The sequence below is a fragment of the Lithobates pipiens genome, unplaced genomic scaffold (genome assembly GCF_037356315.1).
Source record: "Lithobates pipiens isolate NorthernLeopardFrog02 unplaced genomic scaffold, aLitPip1_a1.2 Scaffold_16, whole genome shotgun sequence".
In the NCBI taxonomy this organism is placed as follows: domain Eukaryota; kingdom Metazoa; phylum Chordata; class Amphibia; order Anura; family Ranidae; genus Lithobates; species Lithobates pipiens.
The window spans coordinates 204,042,033-204,066,083 of NW_027507748.1; the positions used below are offsets into that span (position 1 = coordinate 204,042,033).

The 24,051-nt window shown below is 43.8% G+C and overlaps 1 protein-coding gene across 2 annotated transcripts in view; it reads left to right on the forward strand.

Moving 5' to 3' along the window:
* LOC143982307 (amine oxidase [flavin-containing] A-like) overlaps positions 1–24,051 on the forward strand; it is an 80,681-nt gene that overhangs the window by 17,872 nt on the left and 38,758 nt on the right. For both annotated transcript variants that reach the window (XM_077480917.1, XM_077480916.1), the window contains exons 2-3: positions 14,131–14,225; positions 21,379–21,516. In XM_077480917.1, the coding sequence (XP_077337043.1) occupies positions 14,131–14,225; positions 21,379–21,516 (233 nt within the window). The remainder of the gene's footprint in view (positions 1–14,130; positions 14,226–21,378; positions 21,517–24,051) is intronic.

The following is a 24,051-nucleotide window of genomic DNA, read 5'->3' on the forward strand; positions in this document are numbered from 1 at the left end:
ATTTGGACAGGGATACAGACTGTTGAGCAAAGAAAACATACCAGCATTTTTAAAGACAAACATGAAAGCAGATAGCAGTGTTTCAGTTTTTGGGTGGAGATGGTTCAGTTAGCACATACCTGTAGGGTGAGAGAAGAGATTCTCAGATGAGACAGTCAGATAATCAGATAGTCAGTTAATAAGTGCAGAGTCAGAAGTGCTTCCACTTATTGAAATCCCCCACTTGGCGAAAGACCCCCAGCATTAGCTTCCCCCAAAGTGAAGGTTAGCTTTATACTGATAGGGGTGGGGTGTGGGTGGATTTCAATTATCAATCAGGAGGCAATAAAGCTTGGATGGTTAACAGGGCTAAATTCTAACTTCAGAAACAGGCTAGAAAGAGGGCACTAAAGTTAGAGGGGCCATAATTTTGGGTAAGACAAGGCAGATAATAAAGCATTGTGATTTGGACAGGGATACAGACTGTTGAGCAAAGAAAACATACCAGCATTTTTAAAGACAAACATGAAAGCAGATAGCAGTGTTTCAGTTTTTGGGTGGAGATGGTTCAGTTAGCACATACCTGTAGGGTGAGAGAAGAGATTCTCAGATGAGACAGTCAGATAATCAGATAGTCAGTTAATAAGTGCAGAGTCAGAAGTGCTTCCACTTATTGAAATCCCCCACTTGGCGAAAGACCCCCAGCATTAGCTTCCCCCAAAGTGAAGGTTAGCTTTATACTGATAGGGGTGGGGTGTGGGTGGATTTCAATTATCAATCAGGAGGCAATAAAGCTTGGATGGTTAACAGGGCTAAATTCTAACTTCAGAAACAGGCTAGAAAGAGGGCACTAAAGTTAGAGGGGCCATAATTTTGGGTAAGACAAGGCAGATAATAAAGCATTGTGATTTGGACAGGGATACAGACTGTTGAGCAAAGAAAACATACCAGCATTTTTAAAGACAAACATGAAAGCAGATAGCAGTGTTTCAGTTTTTGGGTGGAGATGGTTCAGTTAGCACATACCTGTAGGGTGAGAGAAGAGATTCTCAGATGAGACAGTCAGATAATCAGATAGTCAGTTAATAAGTGCAGAGTCAGAAGTGCTTCCACTTATTGAAATCCCCCACTTGGCGAAAGACCCCCAGCATTAGCTTCCCCCAAAGTGAAGGTTAGCTTTATACTGATAGGGGTGGGGTGTGGGTGGATTTCAATTATCAATCAGGAGGCAATAAAGCTTGGATGGTTAACAGGGCTAAATTCTAACTTCAGAAACAGGCTAGAAAGAGGGCACTAAAGTTAGAGGGGCCATAATTTTGGGTAAGACAAGGCAGATAATAAAGCATTGTGATTTGGACAGGGATACAGACTGTTGAGCAAAGAAAACATACCAGCATTTTTAAAGACAAACATGAAAGCAGATAGCAGTGTTTCAGTTTTTGGGTGGAGATGGTTCAGTTAGCACATACCTGTAGGGTGAGAGAAGAGATTCTCAGATGAGACAGTCAGATAATCAGATAGTCAGTTAATAAGTGCAGAGTCAGAAGTGCTTCCACTTATTGAAATCCCCCACTTGGCGAAAGACCCCCAGCATTAGCTTCCCCCAAAGTGAAGGTTAGCTTTATACTGATAGGGGTGGGGTGTGGGTGGATTTCAATTATCAATCAGGAGGCAATAAAGCTTGGATGGTTAACAGGGCTAAATTCTAACTTCAGAAACAGGCTAGAAAGAGGGCACTAAAGTTAGAGGGGCCATAATTTTGGGTAAGACAAGGCAGATAATAAAGCATTGTGATTTGGACAGGGATACAGACTGTTGAGCAAAGAAAACATACCAGCATTTTTAAAGACAAACATGAAAGCAGATAGCAGTGTTTCAGTTTTTGGGTGGAGATGGTTCAGTTAGCACATACCTGTAGGGTGAGAGAAGAGATTCTCAGATGAGACAGTCAGATAATCAGATAGTCAGTTAATAAGTGCAGAGTCAGAAGTGCTTCCACTTATTGAAATCCCCCACTTGGCGAAAGACCCCCAGCATTAGCTTCCCCCAAAGTGAAGGTTAGCTTTATACTGATAGGGGTGGGGTGTGGGTGGATTTCAATTATCAATCAGGAGGCAATAAAGCTTGGATGGTTAACAGGGCTAAATTCTAACTTCAGAAACAGGCTAGAAAGAGGGCACTAAAGTTAGAGGGGCCATAATTTTGGGTAAGACAAGGCAGATAATAAAGCATTGTGATTTGGACAGGGATACAGACTGTTGAGCAAAGAAAACATACCAGCATTTTTAAAGACAAACATGAAAGCAGATAGCAGTGTTTCAGTTTTTGGGTGGAGATGGTTCAGTTAGCACATACCTGTAGGGTGAGAGAAGAGATTCTCAGATGAGACAGTCAGATAATCAGATAGTCAGTTAATAAGTGCAGAGTCAGAAGTGCTTCCACTTATTGAAATCCCCCACTTGGCGAAAGACCCCCAGCATTAGCTTCCCCCAAAGTGAAGGTTAGCTTTATACTGATAGGGGTGGGGTGTGGGTGGATTTCAATTATCAATCAGGAGGCAATAAAGCTTGGATGGTTAACAGGGCTAAATTCTAACTTCAGAAACAGGCTAGAAAGAGGGCACTAAAGTTAGAGGGGCCATAATTTTGGGTAAGACAAGGCAGATAATAAAGCATTGTGATTTGGACAGGGATACAGACTGTTGAGCAAAGAAAACATACCAGCATTTTTAAAGACAAACATGAAAGCAGATAGCAGTGTTTCAGTTTTTGGGTGGAGATGGTTCAGTTAGCACATACCTGTAGGGTGAGAGAAGAGATTCTCAGATGAGACAGTCAGATAATCAGATAGTCAGTTAATAAGTGCAGAGTCAGAAGTGCTTCCACTTATTGAAATCCCCCACTTGGCGAAAGACCCCCAGCATTAGCTTCCCCCAAAGTGAAGGTTAGCTTTATACTGATAGGGGTGGGGTGTGGGTGGATTTCAATTATCAATCAGGAGGCAATAAAGCTTGGATGGTTAACAGGGCTAAATTCTAACTTCAGAAACAGGCTAGAAAGAGGGCACTAAAGTTAGAGGGGCCATAATTTTGGGTAAGACAAGGCAGATAATAAAGCATTGTGATTTGGACAGGGATACAGACTGTTGAGCAAAGAAAACATACCAGCATTTTTAAAGACAAACATGAAAGCAGATAGCAGTGTTTCAGTTTTTGGGTGGAGATGGTTCAGTTAGCACATACCTGTAGGGTGAGAGAAGAGATTCTCAGATGAGACAGTCAGATAATCAGATAGTCAGTTAATAAGTGCAGAGTCAGAAGTGCTTCCACTTATTGAAATCCCCCACTTGGCGAAAGACCCCCAGCATTAGCTTCCCCCAAAGTGAAGGTTAGCTTTATACTGATAGGGGTGGGGTGTGGGTGGATTTCAATTATCAATCAGGAGGCAATAAAGCTTGGATGGTTAACAGGGCTAAATTCTAACTTCAGAAACAGGCTAGAAAGAGGGCACTAAAGTTAGAGGGGCCATAATTTTGGGTAAGACAAGGCAGATAATAAAGCATTGTGATTTGGACAGGGATACAGACTGTTGAGCAAAGAAAACATACCAGCATTTTTAAAGACAAACATGAAAGCAGATAGCAGTGTTTCAGTTTTTGGGTGGAGATGGTTCAGTTAGCACATACCTGTAGGGTGAGAGAAGAGATTCTCAGATGAGACAGTCAGATAATCAGATAGTCAGTTAATAAGTGCAGAGTCAGAAGTGCTTCCACTTATTGAAATCCCCCACTTGGCGAAAGACCCCCAGCATTAGCTTCCCCCAAAGTGAAGGTTAGCTTTATACTGATAGGGGTGGGGTGTGGGTGGATTTCAATTATCAATCAGGAGGCAATAAAGCTTGGATGGTTAACAGGGCTAAATTCTAACTTCAGAAACAGGCTAGAAAGAGGGCACTAAAGTTAGAGGGGCCATAATTTTGGGTAAGACAAGGCAGATAATAAAGCATTGTGATTTGGACAGGGATACAGACTGTTGAGCAAAGAAAACATACCAGCATTTTTAAAGACAAACATGAAAGCAGATAGCAGTGTTTCAGTTTTTGGGTGGAGATGGTTCAGTTAGCACATACCTGTAGGGTGAGAGAAGAGATTCTCAGATGAGACAGTCAGATAATCAGATAGTCAGTTAATAAGTGCAGAGTCAGAAGTGCTTCCACTTATTGAAATCCCCCACTTGGCGAAAGACCCCCAGCATTAGCTTCCCCCAAAGTGAAGGTTAGCTTTATACTGATAGGGGTGGGGTGTGGGTGGATTTCAATTATCAATCAGGAGGCAATAAAGCTTGGATGGTTAACAGGGCTAAATTCTAACTTCAGAAACAGGCTAGAAAGAGGGCACTAAAGTTAGAGGGGCCATAATTTTGGGTAAGACAAGGCAGATAATAAAGCATTGTGATTTGGACAGGGATACAGACTGTTGAGCAAAGAAAACATACCAGCATTTTTAAAGACAAACATGAAAGCAGATAGCAGTGTTTCAGTTTTTGGGTGGAGATGGTTCAGTTAGCACATACCAGCATTTTTAAAGACAAACATGAAAGCAGATAGCAGTGTTTCAGTTTTTGGGTGGAGATGGTTCAGTTAGCACATACCTGTAGGGTGAGAGAAGAGATTCTCAGATGAGACAGTCAGATAATCAGATAGTCAGTTAATAAGTGCAGAGTCAGAAGTGCTTCCACTTATTGAAATCCCCCACTTGGCGAAAGACCCCCAGCATTAGCTTCCCCCAAAGTGAAGGTTAGCTTTATACTGATAGGGGTGGGGTGTGGGTGGATTTCAATTATCAATCAGGAGGCAATAAAGCTTGGATGGTTAACAGGGCTAAATTCTAACTTCAGAAACAGGCTAGAAAGAGGGCACTAAAGTTAGAGGGGCCATAATTTTGGGTAAGACAAGGCAGATAATAAAGCATTGTGATTTGGACAGGGATACAGACTGTTGAGCAAAGAAAACATACCAGCATTTTTAAAGACAAACATGAAAGCAGATAGCAGTGTTTCAGTTTTTGGGTGGAGATGGTTCAGTTAGCACATACCAGCATTTTTAAAGACAAACATGAAAGCAGATAGCAGTGTTTCAGTTTTTGGGTGGAGATGGTTCAGTTAGCACATACCAGCATTTTTAAAGACAAACATGAAAGCAGATAGCAGTGTTTCAGTTTTTGGGTGGAGATGGTTCAGTTAGCACATACCTGTAGGGTGAGAGAAGAGATTCTCAGATGAGACAGTCAGATAATCAGATAGTCAGTTAATAAGTGCAGAGTCAGAAGTGCTTCCACTTATTGAAATCCCCCACTTGGCGAAAGACCCCCAGCATTAGCTTCCCCCAAAGTGAAGGTTAGCTTTATACTGATAGGGGTGGGGTGTGGGTGGATTTCAATTATCAATCAGGAGGCAATAAAGCTTGGATGGTTAACAGGGCTAAATTCTAACTTCAGAAACAGGCTAGAAAGAGGGCACTAAAGTTAGAGGGGCCATAATTTTGGGTAAGACAAGGCAGATAATAAAGCATTGTGATTTGGACAGGGATACAGACTGTTGAGCAAAGAAAACATACCAGCATTTTTAAAGACAAACATGAAAGCAGATAGCAGTGTTTCAGTTTTTGGGTGGAGATGGTTCAGTTAGCACATACCAGCATTTTTAAAGACAAACATGAAAGCAGATAGCAGTGTTTCAGTTTTTGGGTGGAGATGGTTCAGTTAGCACATACCAGCATTTTTAAAGACAAACATGAAAGCAGATAGCAGTGTTTCAGTTTTTGGGTGGAGATGGTTCAGTTAGCACATACCTGTAGGGTGAGAGAAGAGATTCTCAGATGAGACAGTCAGATAATCAGATAGTCAGTTAATAAGTGCAGAGTCAGAAGTGCTTCCACTTATTGAAATCCCCCACTTGGCGAAAGACCCCCAGCATTCTACACCCACTGTGTCCATTATGAGGGGTTTCCACCATCCCTGTGCTGAGTTCCCAGGTCTGTACACCCACTGTTCCCATTATGAGGGGTTCCCACCATCCCTGTGCTGAGTTCCCAGGTCTGTACACCCACTGTGTCCATTATGAGGGGTTTCCACCATCCCTGTGCTGAGTTCCCAGGTCTGTACACCCACTGTGTCCATTATGAGGGGTTTCCACCATCTCTGTGCTGAGTTCCCAGGTCTGTACACCCGCTGTGCCCATTATGAGGGGTTCTCACCATCCCTGTGCTGAGTTCCCAGTTCTCTGCACCCGCTGTTCCCATTATGAGGGGTTCCCACCATCCCTGTGCTGAGTTCCAGGGTCTGTACACCCACTGTGCCCATTACGAGGGGTTCCCACTATCCCTGTGCTGAGTTCCCAGGTCTGAGTGTACACCCACTGTGCCCATTGAGGGGTTCCCACTATCCCTGTGCCGAGTTCCCCAGGTCTGTACATCCACTGTGCCCATTATGAGGGGGTCCCACCATCCCTGTGCTGAGTTCCCAGGTCTGTAAATCCATTGTGCCCATTATAAGGGGTTTCCACCATCTCTTTGCTGAGTTCCCGGGTCTGAGTGTACACCCGTTGTGTCCCTTATGAGGGGCTCCCACCATCCCTGCTGAGTTCCCGGGTCTGTACACCCGCTGTGTACATTATGCGGGGTTACCACCATCCCTGTGCTGAGTTCCCGGGTCTGAGTGTACACCCTCTGTGCCCATTATGAGGGGCTCCCACCATCCCTGTGCTCAGTTCCCCAGGTATGTACATCCAATGTGCCCATTATGAGGGGGTCCCTCCATCTCTGTGCTGAGTTCCCGGGTCTGTAAACCCATTGAGCCAATTATAAGGGGTTTCCACCATCTCTTTGCTGAGTTCCTGGGTCTGAGTGTACACCCGTTGTGCCCCTTATGAGGGGCTCACACCATCCCTGCTGAGTTCCCTGGTCTGTACACCCACTGTGTCCATTATGAATGGTTCCCAGCATCCCTGTGCTGAGTTCCCGGGTCTGTACACCCGCTGTGCCCATTATGAGAGGCTCCCACCATGCCTGTGCTGAGTTCTCGGGTCTGTACACCCACTGTGCCCATTATGAGGGACTCCTACCATTCCTGTGCTGTGCTGACTTCCTGGGCTTTTTACTTTTAGGTTCGTTAACTTTTCGTAACAATTACGAATGTTCGTTAGGAATTTGTATCCTAATTCGTAAACAAAATTTCCCATTTCGTACAAAATTCGGAAGCATAGCAATTCGTATTTCGGATCCTCCCGAATGTACGAATTTACAGAAATTCGTATGAATTTTCGATTCGTACTAAACTAATCGCACATGTCTAGTAGTAGGGGTCACCATCTTCATTTGAGTACTGCGTATTATGAACCAGTCCTCTGATGCATCTTTACTGGCCAACTCCCCCTGGTGGCCATGGGATGAGACTACAGCAGCTATCTCCCAAGACCACACTCTCCCAGCAGAACTTTGCTGGCTCTCTCCAACATGCTGTACTGGCTCCTCCTGAAGCCACTTGCCACAATCCTTGTTAGACATATCCCATGGTACACAGACAGCCCGATTGGCTTCCTCTGTGTCGCCATGGGTAACCACTGTCAGTCCCAGTTTTTGGTCAGCCTCTCTCCTTCCATATAGCATGGACTTCTCTCTGCTGGATCCTGTCTCATGCTATGACACATTCACATATTTCACAATAGTTACTGTTTTAACTGCAGCAGCGTTGCCAGGGGCAATAACACCCCTCTTCCAGTTATGGACATCCAGCCAATCTCTCCTTGTACTGAAGGTTGGCTTGCCACTCCTGCCAGGTGCTGCTTGCACCAATCTACTACAGATTCAAACACAGGTGGACTTTCCTTATTCACAGTCACTCCACTGCACAGAGCAACAAGAGGAGCACTGTCTCTTTAAGGGTCCTCTCCCTTCCAGGTACACCACCTGCTGTAGAGCACAGACAGTTTCTGGCAATAGCTCACTGGTTTATGCAAGGATCTTCAGTTATGCCCGCATCTGAGCACCACTTGTAAACTTGGGGGTTGTTTAGCTCAAGTATATCGCTTACCAGTGACTGGAGTCCACACCAGTTGTGCCATTTAAGGACTTTTTGGCACACTTTTATTAAACAAAAGAAATGAACAGTCCATCCAGAATTTCCACGCAGGGGTTTCAACTTCACAATAATATACTGTACATACAGTCATGCGGATCAGGCCTTCCACTTCAAGCCTTTGTCTGTTTCCCACAGAACGTTCCCTTGTCACTCCATATAGATAACAGCCACTTGCTGCTCTGACCCTCAGGCTTGGGTCTCTGGCTTCTCTAGGGTTGCCACCTGTCCAGGATTCACCCGGACAGTTTGGGTTTTGAATCATGTGTCCGGGTTTCAGTCTACCTTAAACCCAGACACATTATTTAGACCAGGCTGTGGCTCCCCAAGTAGCTAAGATAGTCATACACAAATCTGTTGCCGACCGGGCAACTGTTTGGGTGCAGGTTTAACTGAAGGGTGGGGGTGATAATGTCAGCAAGAGAAATTTGACCACACCCACTGTGTGCCAAGGCACGCTCTGTGTGCTACAATACTACTTTCCTTGGGGCACCCAAATGTATCCCAGGTCTTTTATAATCCTATGGTGTCTACCGCAAAAAAAAAAATGTTATTGCCATGTGCTGCAAAAGTGTTCGGGTTTGGCTGGAAGAAAAGGTGTCATCCCTAGGCTTCTCCCTTGCCAGCCTGGACTCCTTGGGATAGTGAAGCCCAGAACCATGGACAGGTGTCTACAAATAACCCAGCACACACTCGACCAGTCAGTATGCTGGTGGATCCCAAAACCCGGACCCAGGACAGGGGATTTCATCCCACTCGGATCGCTCCAGACTGCCATCAAATAAGGCAGGTGGTGGATCCAGGCTTGAAAGTCGGGATGACGTGCTGTGACCTGTTTTCGCTCTCCGCTGAAAGCGGGTCACAGGAGGGCAATACAAATTGCCCTCCTGTAACACAGAGGAGAAGCCCAGCCTAAAAATCTCAGGCTGGACTTCTCCTTTAAGTTTGTCAATTAGGATAAATTTACCTTTCCTAGAGTTTTTTCTTTAGGATTCCCTCAACTGATGGTCCCCTCATTAAAAAGATATGATTCTCTTTGTTGGAACGAAGTATCCATCACTGGAAGGTCCTATGCTTCCCTGAATGGTCAGCAGCAGGACTAGTATCTTAATACAGATTCCCTCTATAGGGGATAGTGTAAGTCTGGAGGCCTTTGTGCAGGCATGTACTGGCCATCGGGACTACAGGGAGTTTCCCGGTGGGCCGATGGCTCAGTGGGCCGATTTCAGTGACAAAGTAATGGCTGTGCTGCTCGCCCTCAACTTCACGTAGTGATGTGAGAAAGATGAGAAAAATACAGAGGAGAAGTATGTTATGTTACTTATGTTTTTTTTTTGCACAATTGTGTATAGTTTTATATACTGTTTTTGTGCTTGTTTGCAAAATAAAAGTGGGCTGGTGTGGATGAAGTCCAGGGCCAAATTTTTGTCCCAGTCCAGCCCTGCCTTTGTGGGACCTAATCACTGGGGGATAGGTCTACTTTCTGTAGCCAAGCTGCAGACTTCTGAGGAAGTGTCCTTAGATTTCTTGCTCTCTTCTATTATCAATCAAACATACATTCCTAGTACTAGTACTAGAATTCCTACTCCTCGCTCAGTGAAAGATTATTCTTCATACAGTGGTAGGTTGGATGATTCCTAGAATCATATACAGTAGTTGGTAGGGGCTAGGAAGGGATGCAGTGTAGCAAGCTGGCAGCGCACCAGAAACATCTATGGTTGTTGCTTGAAAGGTGTCCTAATTATCCTTTTGGTACTGGTATTCTTGTAAACCAGTTTAGGTTACGGTATATCCTCTTCTTCAGGAGGATTCAAGGTTAGTTCCCTTAATTTTTTCCATGTTAGGCTCTTTCCCATTTATCCAATTACAAGTATGCTGTTTGGGCTCTCACATTTGTCTTTTCAGAAGTTTTCTGTTTAATCAGGTTTCCTTATCATAGACCTCCCTTTCCCTGAAGTCAAGCATGAGGAGTGTTCAGCTTCATACTATTGACTGGCTGGTCTTTTATCTGGACCTTCTGGGGTTGATTTACTAAAACTGAAGAGTGCAAAATCTGGTCCAGCTGTACATGGTAGCCAATAAGCTTCTAACTTCAGTTTGTTCCATTAAAGTGGTTGTAAATGCTCAAGGTTTTTTAGAATGTATAAAGGTAAAGAGCCTTCTGTGTGCAGTAGTCCCCCCAATACCTTCCTGAGTCCCATTGTGATCCAACGATGTGCACAAGAGCTTCAGCTCAACGGGGTCTCTTCCTCCTCCATTGGCTAAGACAGCAGCGGGAGCCATTGCACACTCTGCAGTTGGACTTCGTTTGAATATCCTGACAGTTTAAGAATTTCTAAATACCTACATTATGTTTCTCAATCGATGATACAGAAAATATAATTTTTGTGCTTACTGTAAATCTCTCCTTTGAAGTTCACTGAGGGACACATATCCTGCCGCTATTTACTATCGGGCCATTGTGCCTCCTGCTCACAAAATGGAGACATGATGGTTAGAGGCTTAACTATATGAGTATATATATATATATATATATATATATATATATATATATATATATATATAATGGTTATCATCAGATCTTTGGCACTCGGAAACAGAAGAGGGAGAAGATCTTCTTCTTCATGTCGGTTGGTAGACTGCAGTGCTATAGAGTATATTTATTCAAAATAATTTCCTCAACTGTGAAATACAATGTTTTGTTTCTACAGTATATGAAATGACAGTATAGTTCAGAGAGAGGCATGCTTGCATTTTTTTCATGCCCTGAGAAAGCTGTGTTACTATCATTCCCATGCATGTAAAACATTTGATAAGAACTTTGCTTCCAGTTCACCACTTGATATTGTACTGGATACTGCTTGGCAATGATCCCAACTGCCTAATTATAAGTTAGTTTCTGTAAAGAAATTAAACAAGCAAACATTCATTTTTCTATCACGTAGGCACTTGCACTAGAAAAAAAAAATGCAGACATATTTAGGATCTCTTTTATTTCAAATTCTTTTATTTTTGTTACATTGTCTTATGTTAAATGGTTTCTGAAGCAATTAATACAGCAAATATATTTTGTGTTTGTGATATAGTTTTAATGGTACATACTGTATTTTCAAACTTAACCTGATTCCAACACTTTAAAAATGTTGGTATTGGACTGCAAATATTAGTTTGCTGAACATGTAAGGCAGTGGGAGGAATCAGATCCTATCCACATGTGTCTATGTGAGATCACTTGTCAGGTAGCTAATGTTTTTCAGTACTGGTCCAGTAATGAAATGAGCATTGTAATTTTCATTTTATTCTCTATCCATTCTATCAAGATTAAATTGGGCATGAAAAACAGTGAACTCTTTTTTTCTTTTCTTTATGCCCAAGTGAGCAGTCAGTCAGAAGACAGGAACCATGTGAAAAGATTCCAGCTTAACTACCTGCTCCCTAATGACTTATTATGATAGTTTTTATGATTCTTAACTTTTTTTTTTAACATCAAAAGTTTATTAGAATGCACAGTAAATGTTCACATAACAAGCACAAGATGTACAAAAGAATACAAAAGTGTTATATCAAAAATGGGTTGGTGATTAGGGTTGTGAATTCTCCCACATAACACGACTATAAGTAGAATCAATACAGTTATTCTGTAGGGCTTCTAATAAGGTCTTGTGAATATCTCATTTAGCCTATAATAGCCATGATTCTTATTTTTTCTATGTAAAAAGGAGACATTTAAAATATAAATTTTAATGTAGCAAACATTTAAAAGCCCAGTTGAAATCACAGAAATACATACAGGCATACCCCACTTTTAAGTACACAATGGGGTTTATTTACTAAAGATGTAAAGTGCAAAATCAGACTCACTTATGCAGAAGTGAGCCTGATTTTGCACTTTCCAGCTTTAGAAAATAAACCCCATTGTGTACTTAAAAGTGGGATATGCCTGTATATGACCAGACTGTGTATTAACAACAAGTTATAACATTATAACTTAGTATAACATTGGGTAGCATAACATCAAGATGATGTTATACCAGTGATGGCAAACCTTGGCACCCCAGATGTTTTGGAACTACATTTCCCATGATGCTCAACTATACTGCAGAGTGCACAAGCATCATGGGAAATGTAGTTCCAAAACATCTGGGGTGCCAAGGTTCGCCATCACAGTGTTATACTATGTTATGGATTCTCATTAAGGCAATTGTGAACTTTGTGGCTTCCTCTCAGCCTTTTGCAGTTCCTTTGAGGTAATTTCCTGTCTGACCGTGTGTCACTTCCTGTGCACCAGCTTGTCGGAATCTGCTGTACAACCTCTCCACACTGAACATCATCTCTCCAGCTGATTCTGGCCTCTTCTTTGGAGTCACCTGTTTATCAAGCAATTTTCGCGGTGCCTAAGGCTGGTATGTTATTACTGTCATCTTTACAGTGTAAAGATGTTCAATCTAGGATGGAAAAGAACTTGGGGGTCTTAGTAGATGATAGGTTCAGCAAAGGCATGCAATGCCAAGCTGCTGCTAACAAAGCAAACAGAATATTGGCATGCATTAAAAAGGGAATTAATTGCAGAGATAAAGCGATAATTCTCCCATTCTACAAGACTCTGGTCTGGCCACACCTGGAGTATGCTGTCCACTTCTGGGCATCATTCCTCAGGAAGACTGTACTTGAAATGGAGCAAGTACAAGGAAGGGCAACAAAGCTAATAAAGGGTCTGGAGGATATTAGTTATGAGGAAAGGTTGCGAGTACTGAACTTATTCTCTCTGGAGAGACGCTTGAGAGGAGATATGATTTCAATTTATAAATACCGTACTGGTGACCCCACAATAGGGATAAAACTTCTTCGCCAAAGGGAGTTTAACAAGACTTGTCACCACTCATAAAAATTAGAAGAAAGGAGGTTTAACTACGTAACTGAGCTCATTAAGGCCAGCCATACATGGAGTAAATTTCTTTCCTGCAACCACGGGTTGCAAAGAGATTTGCTAGATTCCCACCATTCTCCTGGCGAGCCATTGTCTTCCCCCAGCAGGAGAAGACAGTGATTATTGCTAGCAGCTATTGCAGCCACTAGTGATAATCTCAGGTTAAACCCGGAATGCTGGTTGTACCCAAGTTGCTCAATCGATCAACTTGGTACATTCAGCCTGTCTATACACAGTTCAAATCTCGCCCGGTTCCTGCTGAAATGGCCAAAATTTAAACTATGTATGGCCTGCCTTACTGTGCTCTAGCACCATTTAGTGGCCGCCTACCAACAGCGTTCTTGTTTGTGTGTTTTTCGTAATAGGGTTGTGGAGTCCAACAGTCATAAGAAATACGTTCATTTTTTTTCTTTTAACCAGCTGGTTGCAGATGTGTGATGTGGGGATCGCCCACTGTGCTATTGTATTCTGACAAGGGGACTTCCGCCCACCACCATTGCCAGTATACACTGATAAGCACTTGCAGCCATTGGCTGAAACTGCTGATCGAATGCTAGTTTTCCAGAAAGACCATTCAACAGAAGTTGGTCCTGCTGAATTGGCTGGCGTTTGTTACATGTGTACTGGACTGTAGACCTAGTGCGCTTGGTTTTCTGTGTCTGATGAGGGATGTGGCTGTTACTCAGCTCTACCAGCACAAAGGACTGAGGTTGGATCCCAGAAAACAGTATTTTTTCTGAGCGAAAAGTGTATTTTATGGAGTTTTTAAACAAATGTCTGTCACAAATAACATGTGGTGGCAAAGGACTATAAAGAGATGTTAATTGTGAGGTGAGACGTTAATTGTGACTTAAGTATAATAACGATAGTAACAAAAAAAAACAATGCCCTTTCCTCAACAACATTTGAACTATTTGCACAGTATTGTTTCGCAGCCAAATATTCTGATGATTTAGTAGACACATCAGATTTGTGAATACCATAGATAATATACAAACATTTAGAGTATATTTTTTGTATACGTTTTTGGGTGTTGAATTAAATACACATTTTTTTAGATGTTAATAGCTAATTTATGCCAATTGTTGATTTAGGACTTACTGCTGCCAAACTACTCAAAGAATCAGGAATTAACGTGGTGCTATTAGAAGCTCAGAACAGAGTTGGTGGACGAACGCACACAATTCGAGTAAGTAAAACAGTCATGTCTTCATTATATTTTATACTTCAGGGTTGATTTACCAAAACTGTAAAGTGCAAAATATGGTGCAGATCTGCATAGAAACCAATCTGCTTCTAACTTCAGCTTGTTCAATTAGGCTTTGACAAATAACCTGGAAGCTGATTGGTTTCTATGCAGATCTGCACCGTATTTTGCACTTTCTAGTTTTAGTAAATCAACCCCAGTATGTTTTGGTTTTGCTTTATTCCATATTTTTTATTTTCTTGGTTGAAAATATTTTCTCTGCTTGAAATATTTGATATTTGGAATTACTGTATACAAGTAGTATAAACAACTAATGCCGCGTACACACGAGCGGATTGTATGGCGTACTTAGTCCGTCGAAACACATTTCAGCGGACAATCCGCTCGTGTGTGGGCTTCAGCGGACTTTTTCAGCGTGCAGTCCGGAGTACTAAGAATTTCGTTTTTTTCGAAATTCTGTCCGTCGTACTTTGGTTTCAGCGGACAATACGGTCGTCAGTATGCTAGTTCGACGGACTAAGAATGGCGCATGCCCAGAAAGGATTTACACGGCGGAAGGGTGCTTTGCTGTGTCTTGGACTTCCTATTTCTAGTCCCGTCGTACGTGCTGTACACGTCATCGCGCAAGCTTTCGACGGACTGTTTGTGTATCCGTGTGTGGTCAAGTTCATTCAGTGGAAACTACGACGGATTGTCCGTCGGATTGTATGATGGACTAAGTACGCCATACAATCCGCTCGTGTGTACGCGGCATTAGTCTTGATCTATTTAAAGTGTAAACCCCAAATCTATTTATTTTCAAGCATGTTTGGTATTGCCCCTTGATGTGTACAATTTTCTTAATCAAATACATTTTTCAATCTGTAGCAAGGTTTCTTAAATGGAAATCCTGCCATTTACTTTACTTGCTGTTGCAGTCTGACTGCCTCACAATTATCAACAGTGATGTCATCTTGCCATGTGAGCGCCTTCAGTTGACCATCAGTTTGCTTATAAAGTTTATTGGATAGGCAGCACAGTAGCCAACTGAAAAAAATCTACATAGCAGGTTGACAAAACTGCTACAAATTATAAGACAGTGGCTTAAATTATGGGTCTCTCTACAGTTTAAAAAGCTAATAATCAAACTCAGGCAGAATTTTTTATGTCATTTTGGATATAGTGTGGAAGGGTTAAGTCCTTTGTCGGGATGTTCTTGCCATCTGTGTTACCACAGAGGAGATTTCTTTCACTTCCTGACAGGACAGGGAGTGAAGTGAAATGTATTTTCTCTAAAATGGCACCGAGTTTAAATACAGACCAATAGATTTGTATAAGAAAGATTATGGAGTTTATTGGAGGGTGTACCCAGCTGTGGCCTTTGTGCACACCTGTGCAGATGGCAGCAGACCTGAGAGTAAAAGAATACTTATTTGTGACACAGAGGTCATCCCTGTGTTCAGTCCAGAAAACTTCCATCTCTTGCCATCTGAAAAGTGTTTGGTATGCTGCAGGTGAAAGAAGTGGATTTCCTCACCCTTGCTGGGTCAGTGAACCGTGGGTTGCCAAGCTGACGCGTTTCAGGGGTTTACTTTCTTAGCCTAAGAAGTGAGCTTGAGAAAGGGTTGTATTTTTTTTGAGAGCTACAAGATGTTTGTAGAATCTTTACTTTTCCTTTGCGCTCTGGACTTTGGATAAGATGCAAAAACCGGGAAAGTCCAAAGTTCAGGACAGGCAACGAACAAGTGCATACAAGATGAAGTTGGTAGACAGAGAAGCTGGAATGCAGGAGTGCAGGAGCTAAAGCTGGTCATAGATGGTTTGAATCTCGGCTGGTTTATCTATAGGCAGTGTTAGGGGACTTGTTGGCCATAACAGAGCAGATGTGCAGAGGAATGTCTGCTATATTTTCCTACCTGCCTGCTGGATTAACCTGACTGCAATCAGCTCCACTCAATAGTGGTCTACCGGCCTCCTGTGCCTCAATCTAGCACCATCCTTACACCTGCTGGCCTGTAGAGTATTCCTGCTTACACAGATGGTACATCGGCATCATCTGCTCTGGTCCTGCTCTGTATTTTTGAGTCTGCCTGAGTGATTGCTGGATACATCTGGCTGTTTGCCATCTTACGGCCTCCTGTGCTGACCGACGGCCATCTTGCTACACCCGGACCAGCCAAAATGACATAGAAAGTGTCAGCGGCTATCTTGCTACACCCTGGACAAAAAAAGGACATAGAATTCTATTAACTTTAAGACTTTTAAACATTTAAACTTTTTTTACTTTAGCTTTTTAACAGACATCTCCTCCCGACGTTACCCTGGTTGCCTCAGCCTGCAGCACCTGCTGGCTGCTACCCCTTCCACCACCACATAACCTATCCCCGCCACGCCAACTCTGCTCCAGGATAGAGTCTGAGAGGTGCCATGGCACCTCAAGCCACTCACTTCATAACACGCACCCCATCAATTATTCATTTGACACTCTCTACAGCCTAAGGAATAATGCTACAACATTACCAACCACCACGCAAACAATACTACAAAAAGAACAACTTTTAAGAACACATTTGAAACCAGCCACGCAAAACAGGAAAACACAACATCCAGGACAATACATATCATGCACCCTGATCAACACTAGATCAGCAGTCAAGCACAAACACGAAATTCATGATTTTATCACTCAACACAACACAGACTGTCTCTTCATCACGGAAAGCCTGCTAACACCTGACTGTAACACTATTCTAACAGCGTTAGTGCCTGAGAACTACCGCATCCTAACTGAGCACAGAGACGGTCAAAGAGGAGGCGGCCTAGCAGTGATCTACAAATCTCACCTCACATTCACAAAACCAACTTTACAGAGCTCACTGCCATTCATGGAAACACTCACACTTCAATGTCAAACAACACCCCGGGACATCTTTCACATACTACTGTGCTACAGACCACCGGGACCAAAGACACACTTCCTTGCACCTTTTATTGAATTCATCTCTACATACACCTTGAAAACCAAAAATCTCTCCCAGGACTCCATCGCTACCGCTTGCATCAACCAACTGGAAGCACTAGGCCTGCAGCAACTGATAAATGCTCCTACGTATGCTTCGGGCCATACCCTGGACCTTATCTTCAAACAAAGCATTGATATTAACACACGTGATAACATGCCATTGCCTTGGACTGACCACCATGTGATCAAATTCAAAATAAACATCACTTACCAAATACCAACACACTCAATGACAATACACTGGACAAGATCACAGAAGAAACTATACTCACAACTCTTCAAAACTACACTAGCCAACAAAATAGCAGTGTTAACCCAAAACGACTCAACTGAAGATACACTCAACTCCCTTAACACAGCATTATCACAGACAGCAGACATAGTCGCACCAATACGCAGAGCACTCACCCACAAAAACAATTCCGGCTGGTTCAATGACTCTCTTACATCACTAAAACAGGAACGCAGAAGAGCTGAAGGAGCATAGAGAAGGAACCCAACAATGGAAAACACAAATTACAAATCACTCACCACAAGATACCACAAAGCCATCTTCATAGCAAAAAAAGAACGTTTCTCCAAAACCATCTCAAAAGTCATAAACCACCCTCGAGCACTCTTCAAACTAGTCAACCAGACTATGAACCCCGCCTGTTTAGAGTCTCCAGCAAACGAAACACAAGAATTCTGCAATGAGTTATCTGATTTTTACATTGACAAAATCGCAACCATTCGGTAAACAATTCAGCAGAACTTAGCAAATAACCCCACTCGGCCAGAACAAGAAGACAAAAAACACACAAAGATTCTACAACCACCAAGATTTACTCTGGTCCCAATCACCACTGACACCACCAAAACCATCATGAGAAACTTCCAAGACAGCACATCGCCAAACGACATTATTCCCACAAAACTTCTGAAAGAATGCACCGACATCTTGGCAGCTATCATAACATACTTCATAAACAAGTCATTGTCCCAACCTCCCTCAAGCAAGGCACAATCAAACCCCTCCTAAAGAAGCATAACCCCGATCCCAAATAACCGCAGACCTGTCACAAGCCTCAACACCTTCTCCAAAATGATCGAGAAAGCAGTAGTACAACAGTTACAACTCCATCTGGACACCCATAAACTCTTGGACCCACTACAATCTGGTTTCCGCCCTGGCCACAGGACAGAAATTGCACTCCTCAAAATCTGGGATTACACCCTCGAAGCAGCAGATGAAGGAGAATCATGTCTCCTGGTGCTGCTGGACCTCAGTGCAGCATTCGACACAGTTGACCACAAAACCCTGCTCACTCTTCTAACAGAACTAGCGGGAGTTGCAGACTCTGACTTACCCTGGTTTGCATCCTTTCTAGAGAACCAATCTCAGAAAGTGAAACTAGAAACTAGGAGCTTTCACTTCTGAAGCACGAAAAATTACAAATGCGGAGTCCCTCAAGGATCACCCCTGTCACCCGTGCTTTTTAACATCTACCTCCGCCCACTCCTCAAAATCATCAGCAACCAGGAACTACTTTATCACTCCTACATGGATTACATCCAACTCTACCTATGCATCACCAACAAAAAAGACCAATACCAGCCACTGGAAAACTGTCTTTCATTGATCGATGATTGGATGATGGAGAGCTCCCTTAAACTCAACGATCCAAAACAGAACTCCTCTTCCTCCATGCAAACCGAAACAAAAACCCTGGCATAATATCCACACCACTCACCATCCTCGGACAACCCATCACCCCCAGCACTAAAGCCAAAAGCCTCTGAGTCATCTTTGACTCAAACATGACAATGGATGCACAAATAGGATCAGTAGTCAGCGGATCCCACTACCTTCTTCACCTACTGCGCAGACTCATCCCTTCTTATACAGCAGCCATAGTTGGAACAATCATTAATTCCCGACTCAACTACGCAAATTCCCTCTACCTAGGACTTCCAAAATACCAAGTTTCACGTCTACAAACCATCCAGAACACAGCAGCCAGACTGGTAACTGGAAAAAAATCATGGGAGTCAACCACTTTGTCCCTGAAGACCCTCCATTGGCTAGCCGTGAAGGATCGAGTTACATTTAAGACCCTCTGTCTCACTCACAAATGTACACAAGGAAAAGCCCGGCAATACCTCAGCGACAAAATAAAGCACTACACCACAGGTCGAACTCTCTGGTTAACTACCAGAACTTCCGTCACATCCCTAAGACCCGTTATAAATTAAAAGGCGAACGAAGGTTCGCAGTCAAAGGACCACGGCTATGGAATTCTCTACCCGCGGACATCCGCTCGGAAGAAAACTATCTGGCCTTCAGGAAGAAGCTCAAGACCCATCTCTTCTGAAAACGCAGACGGACACTGGCAGCAAAAGCGCCCTGAGGCTATTTCGTTTGCATATGTAGCGCTATACAAGTTATTCATTCATTCGTTTGGGCGAATGCCTATGCGCATGTGTGCACCCATTAGCACTGGTGTAAATGGCAGTATGTAAGGAGGGAAGATGCACTAGGGCCTTTGCTGTCTGATCTGCAGTCTTCCCCCTGTATCCTGTTTCCAGTACCTGCTCTTGATCTGATTGTACTCGGCCTTCCTAACTCCGCTGAGTCTCTCCATTCCTGACTTCAGCTTTCTTGATCTTTCTTCAGTCTTACTCTCTGGATTTCTTGTTGCCAAACCTCTGCATGAACTTGACCATTCTTATTGATATCTCTGATATACCTGATTCCTCTGTATCTCAACTGGCTTGTCTGACTCTGCACCAGTCTCCTCCCTTTGCTACAGCCTTCACATACCTGCATCCACGGTGTCCGGCACCAGCAATCTACCTGCATCCACATCACCCCTGCGTCCAAGAGTGCCTGCATCCACAGCCACCAACTGCAGCTCCACTACCACTGCTGGCTGTTACTAGTGTCCTCCTGTTAAGGAGAACACCACAGGCACTCCTATCCCACCATGCTCTCGCAGCCGCTGTGGCAAACTCAGTGGTTCCTGAACCGGGGCTGTACGAGAGGCCTTTCTCTGCTCATAAGGCTCTACAAGAAAGGTACAGGCAGGCTATAGCTGCTAGCAATGATCACTGTGTTCTCTTGATAATGATGGCTCCCCACACCAAAGCTCCACAGGAGGGATTCCCCCATCAACACTCACTGTGTTTATAGGGGAATCAAGCAGTTTTCTTTCCTGCAACCACAAATTGTATCATCTATGGCCTGCCTTAGAGACTGGAGCCTTGGGCTAGGAAATAAGCCTAGTGCCAGGCAATAGGTATTGGCCTGGACACAGTTAAATAGTGAGGTTGAATGACAGGCTGGGCAGGGTCTGGCTATGTTGCTGCTGTGTCAATCAGCTGCTGGAATTTGAACACATTACTCAGTCCTGTGAATCAGTGCAGGCTGCAGTACAAGGTAAGTGAGATTACATGGCAATATAACTAATTAGAGTTGCAGATTAGCTTTTCTTCTGATCTGTGACATCATTCTTTACTGCTTTTTCTTACAATCGGTTTTTGTGCCAAGGAATAAAGCAAGTTTCCTTTGAAATTCCACATAGTGTGTTCACCTTGAATACCCATTCGTGTGCAAGGAAAATTAATTTAAGTGAACAGTCTATATTCTTTAAGCGAATCAATCCCAAACCAACACATTTAATAGGTGACTTATATCTTTCCTTAACAAATGTTAAAAGACAGCCTAGGTTCACACTGCTGCGGGTTAGAAATTGTGCGAGTTCGGCTGAACTTGCATGATTTCAAACTGGCAATGCAGTCCAACTTCCCCTGATCAGAACACAACAGCTCAGTGGGGGAGATCATTTGTCTAACCTTCACATGATTAGCACAGCAGCTCCCGACTGGAGCTGACAGTTTTTCTTCATGCAACCTGCGGGGTTGCACGAAAATAAGCTGTAGTGTGTAACAGGCTAAAGGCAAAACAGTGCAGTCACAATGGGGTTACACTATATTTTAATTTGTGCCTTTGTTGGACTTTTCTGCTTCCTTGATCAACACAAAATCCAAGACTATGCAAGAAGTGGTATACTTGATTATTAACTATTAACTAGAATATATAATATTTAGTTGCTGTATGTCAAAAGCCTATGAATTATATTTCCTTTCTAACAGAACAAGGAAGTTAAATATGTGGATCTTGGAGGAGCATATGTGGGACCCACTCAGAATCGCTTATTACGAATAGCTAAAGAACTGGGTGTGCAGACTTATAAGGTGTATTTAAATGGCCACCTTGTACAACGTGCAAAGGTAAGACTACTAAATCTGATAGTGATAGTGATACTAAACATGCAATGTTTAATTGCCATCATCCCTTCTATTTATACAGTGCCTTGAAAAAGTATTCATTCCCCTTAAAATTTTCCACATTTTATTATGTTACAACCCAAAAAACGTAAATGTATTTTATTGGAATTTTATGTGATAGACCAACACAAAGTGGCACATAATTGTGAAGTGGAAGGAAAATATTAAATGGTTTTCAAACACACGTGCATATTGAGAGGTGGCCAGTGAAGCCCATGAGAAAGCATGAAAAAGCGGTGCCCATAGGGGTAAATGTTTGTCAGTAACCATAATATACTATATCCATAGCATAACAACAACGGTTGAGAAACCTAGTAAGAATACATTTACCCTAACATCTTATAAGAAGTGGAGGCCATGGTGGGGGTAGCGTCAGCAATGTCGGAGTGATTGCCGAAGCCAGAGGATTTGAGGTGATTGGGGAGATCTTTCCTTGGGCTCCGTTGGTCCAGGAGGCGCTAGTTTGGTTTAGTGTTAGTAGGACGGTTCATATGTGCCTCTGAGTTTAATGAGTGCAGAAAGGTTTCAGCTGCTGATGGGTCATGGAAGGAAAGTTGCTTCCTGTTCAGTGACATAAGCCAAAGTATAGCAGGGAATGCAAGAGTGAATTTGATTTGGCGTTTGAAGAACTCTGAGCATATGTGCTGGAAGGCTTTCCATTTTTTAGAGACGTCTGCTGAGTAGTCAGCAAAGATTAGGATGTTGACCCCGTCAATTTGCAGTGGACCAGACTGCCTGAATTTTTGTAGAATGGTAGCCTTGTCCGCATAATTAAGATATTTGACAGTGATCGGGTGAGATGTGCAGTCAGTGGTAGGGGCCCCTAGACAATGTGCTTGTTCTACCATGTAGGGGGCAGAGAAGCCTAAGGCTTCTGGGATGCGTGATGCACAGAAATCTGAAATGGCAGATGATTGAAGGGATTCAGGCACTCCTAAAAAGCACAGATTGTTGCACCGTGAGCGATTTTCTAAATCTTCCAGCTTCTGAATGATAAATTGGTTAGTTTTGTTCTGGGATTCTTCTGTGTCTTGAGCCTTATAGAGCTCATCCTCAGTGTCAGAGATTCTGTGCTCTATGTCATTGAATCTAACAGTATGCTCTTTCAGCTCCTTTTTGATCTGTGATGTCAGGCCTGCCTGTACTGCTTTTTCTACTGTGGCAGCGATGGTCGGGGTCAGGAGAGCAGCTACTGCCTGAGTTATGCACTCAATGTGAGTGTCCTCATGTTGCAGGGGAGGAGGGGCAGAGGCTGCATTCACCTCCTGCATCTGGTGTGTATGGCGGGTGCCGCTTTTGTCCAGAAAGCGATCCATGGAGAGAGGGAGCTGGGCTGTATGACAGCAGGATTTGCAGATGTCCTGGCAGCATTGTATACTGACTTTCAGGTGAGGTCTGTGGGAGCCATGAGAGGATTCAGCTACTCCATGCAGCGCTGGAACCTGAAGCTGACTGGGCCATTCCAACATATGAATATGCTTTGATCTAAACCATTCCATTGTAGCTCTGGCTGTATGTTTAGGGTCGTTGTCTTGCTGGTCAGTCTTTTGCAGACTCGAACAGGTTTTCTTCTAAGCTTACCCTGTATTTGGCTCCATCCATGTTTCCATCAACTCTGAGGCCGCGTACACACGCGCGGACTGTTTGCCCAACCTTGTTCGTCAAACAGTTTCGGCAAACAGTCCGCTCAAAATTTGCATGAGCGGACTTGCCCACACACGAGCGGACTGTTTCAGCGAACTGTTTGCCAAACAGTTCGCTCAACTTTTGAAATGAACGGACTCGCCCACGTAAGGAGGAGGCAAATCCGCCCATTTCGAGCGCGTGTACTGGTAGGCGGGGCCCGCGAAGGAGACGTCGCGGGCTCCGCCGCCTGGAATGGGCTCAAAGGGGAACCCCAACGCCGAAAAAAATCGGCGTGGGGGTTCCCCCAAAGTCCACACCAGACCCTTGTCCGAGCACGCTACCCGGTCGGCCAGGAAAGGGGGGCGAGCGAGCGCGCCCCCCCTCCTGAGCCGTACCAGGCCGCGTGCCCTCAACATGGGGGGGTGCCTTGGGGAAGGGGGGGCCGCGCGGCCCCCCACCCCAAAGCACCTTGTCCCCATGTTGATGAGGACAAGGGCCTCTTCCCGACAACCCTGGCCGTTGGTTGTCGGGGTCTGCGGGCGGGGGGCTTATCGGAATCCGGGAGCCCCCTTTAAGAAGGGGGCCCCCGGATACCGGCCCCCCACCCTATGTGAATGAGTATGGGGTACAATGTACCCCTACCCATTCACCTGTGAAATAAAGTACAAAAAAAAACACAACACAGGGAAAAAATATTTTATTGCACAGCTCCATGGGTCTTCCGTCTTCGGGGGTCTTCTCGCCGGACTCCTCCGCTATCTGTGTGTAGCTCTTTTACTAGCGGAGGAGTCCGGCTTTCTTCCTCCCCGCCGCCGGCCTCTTCTCCCGACTTCGGGGGTCTTGTCCCCCTCT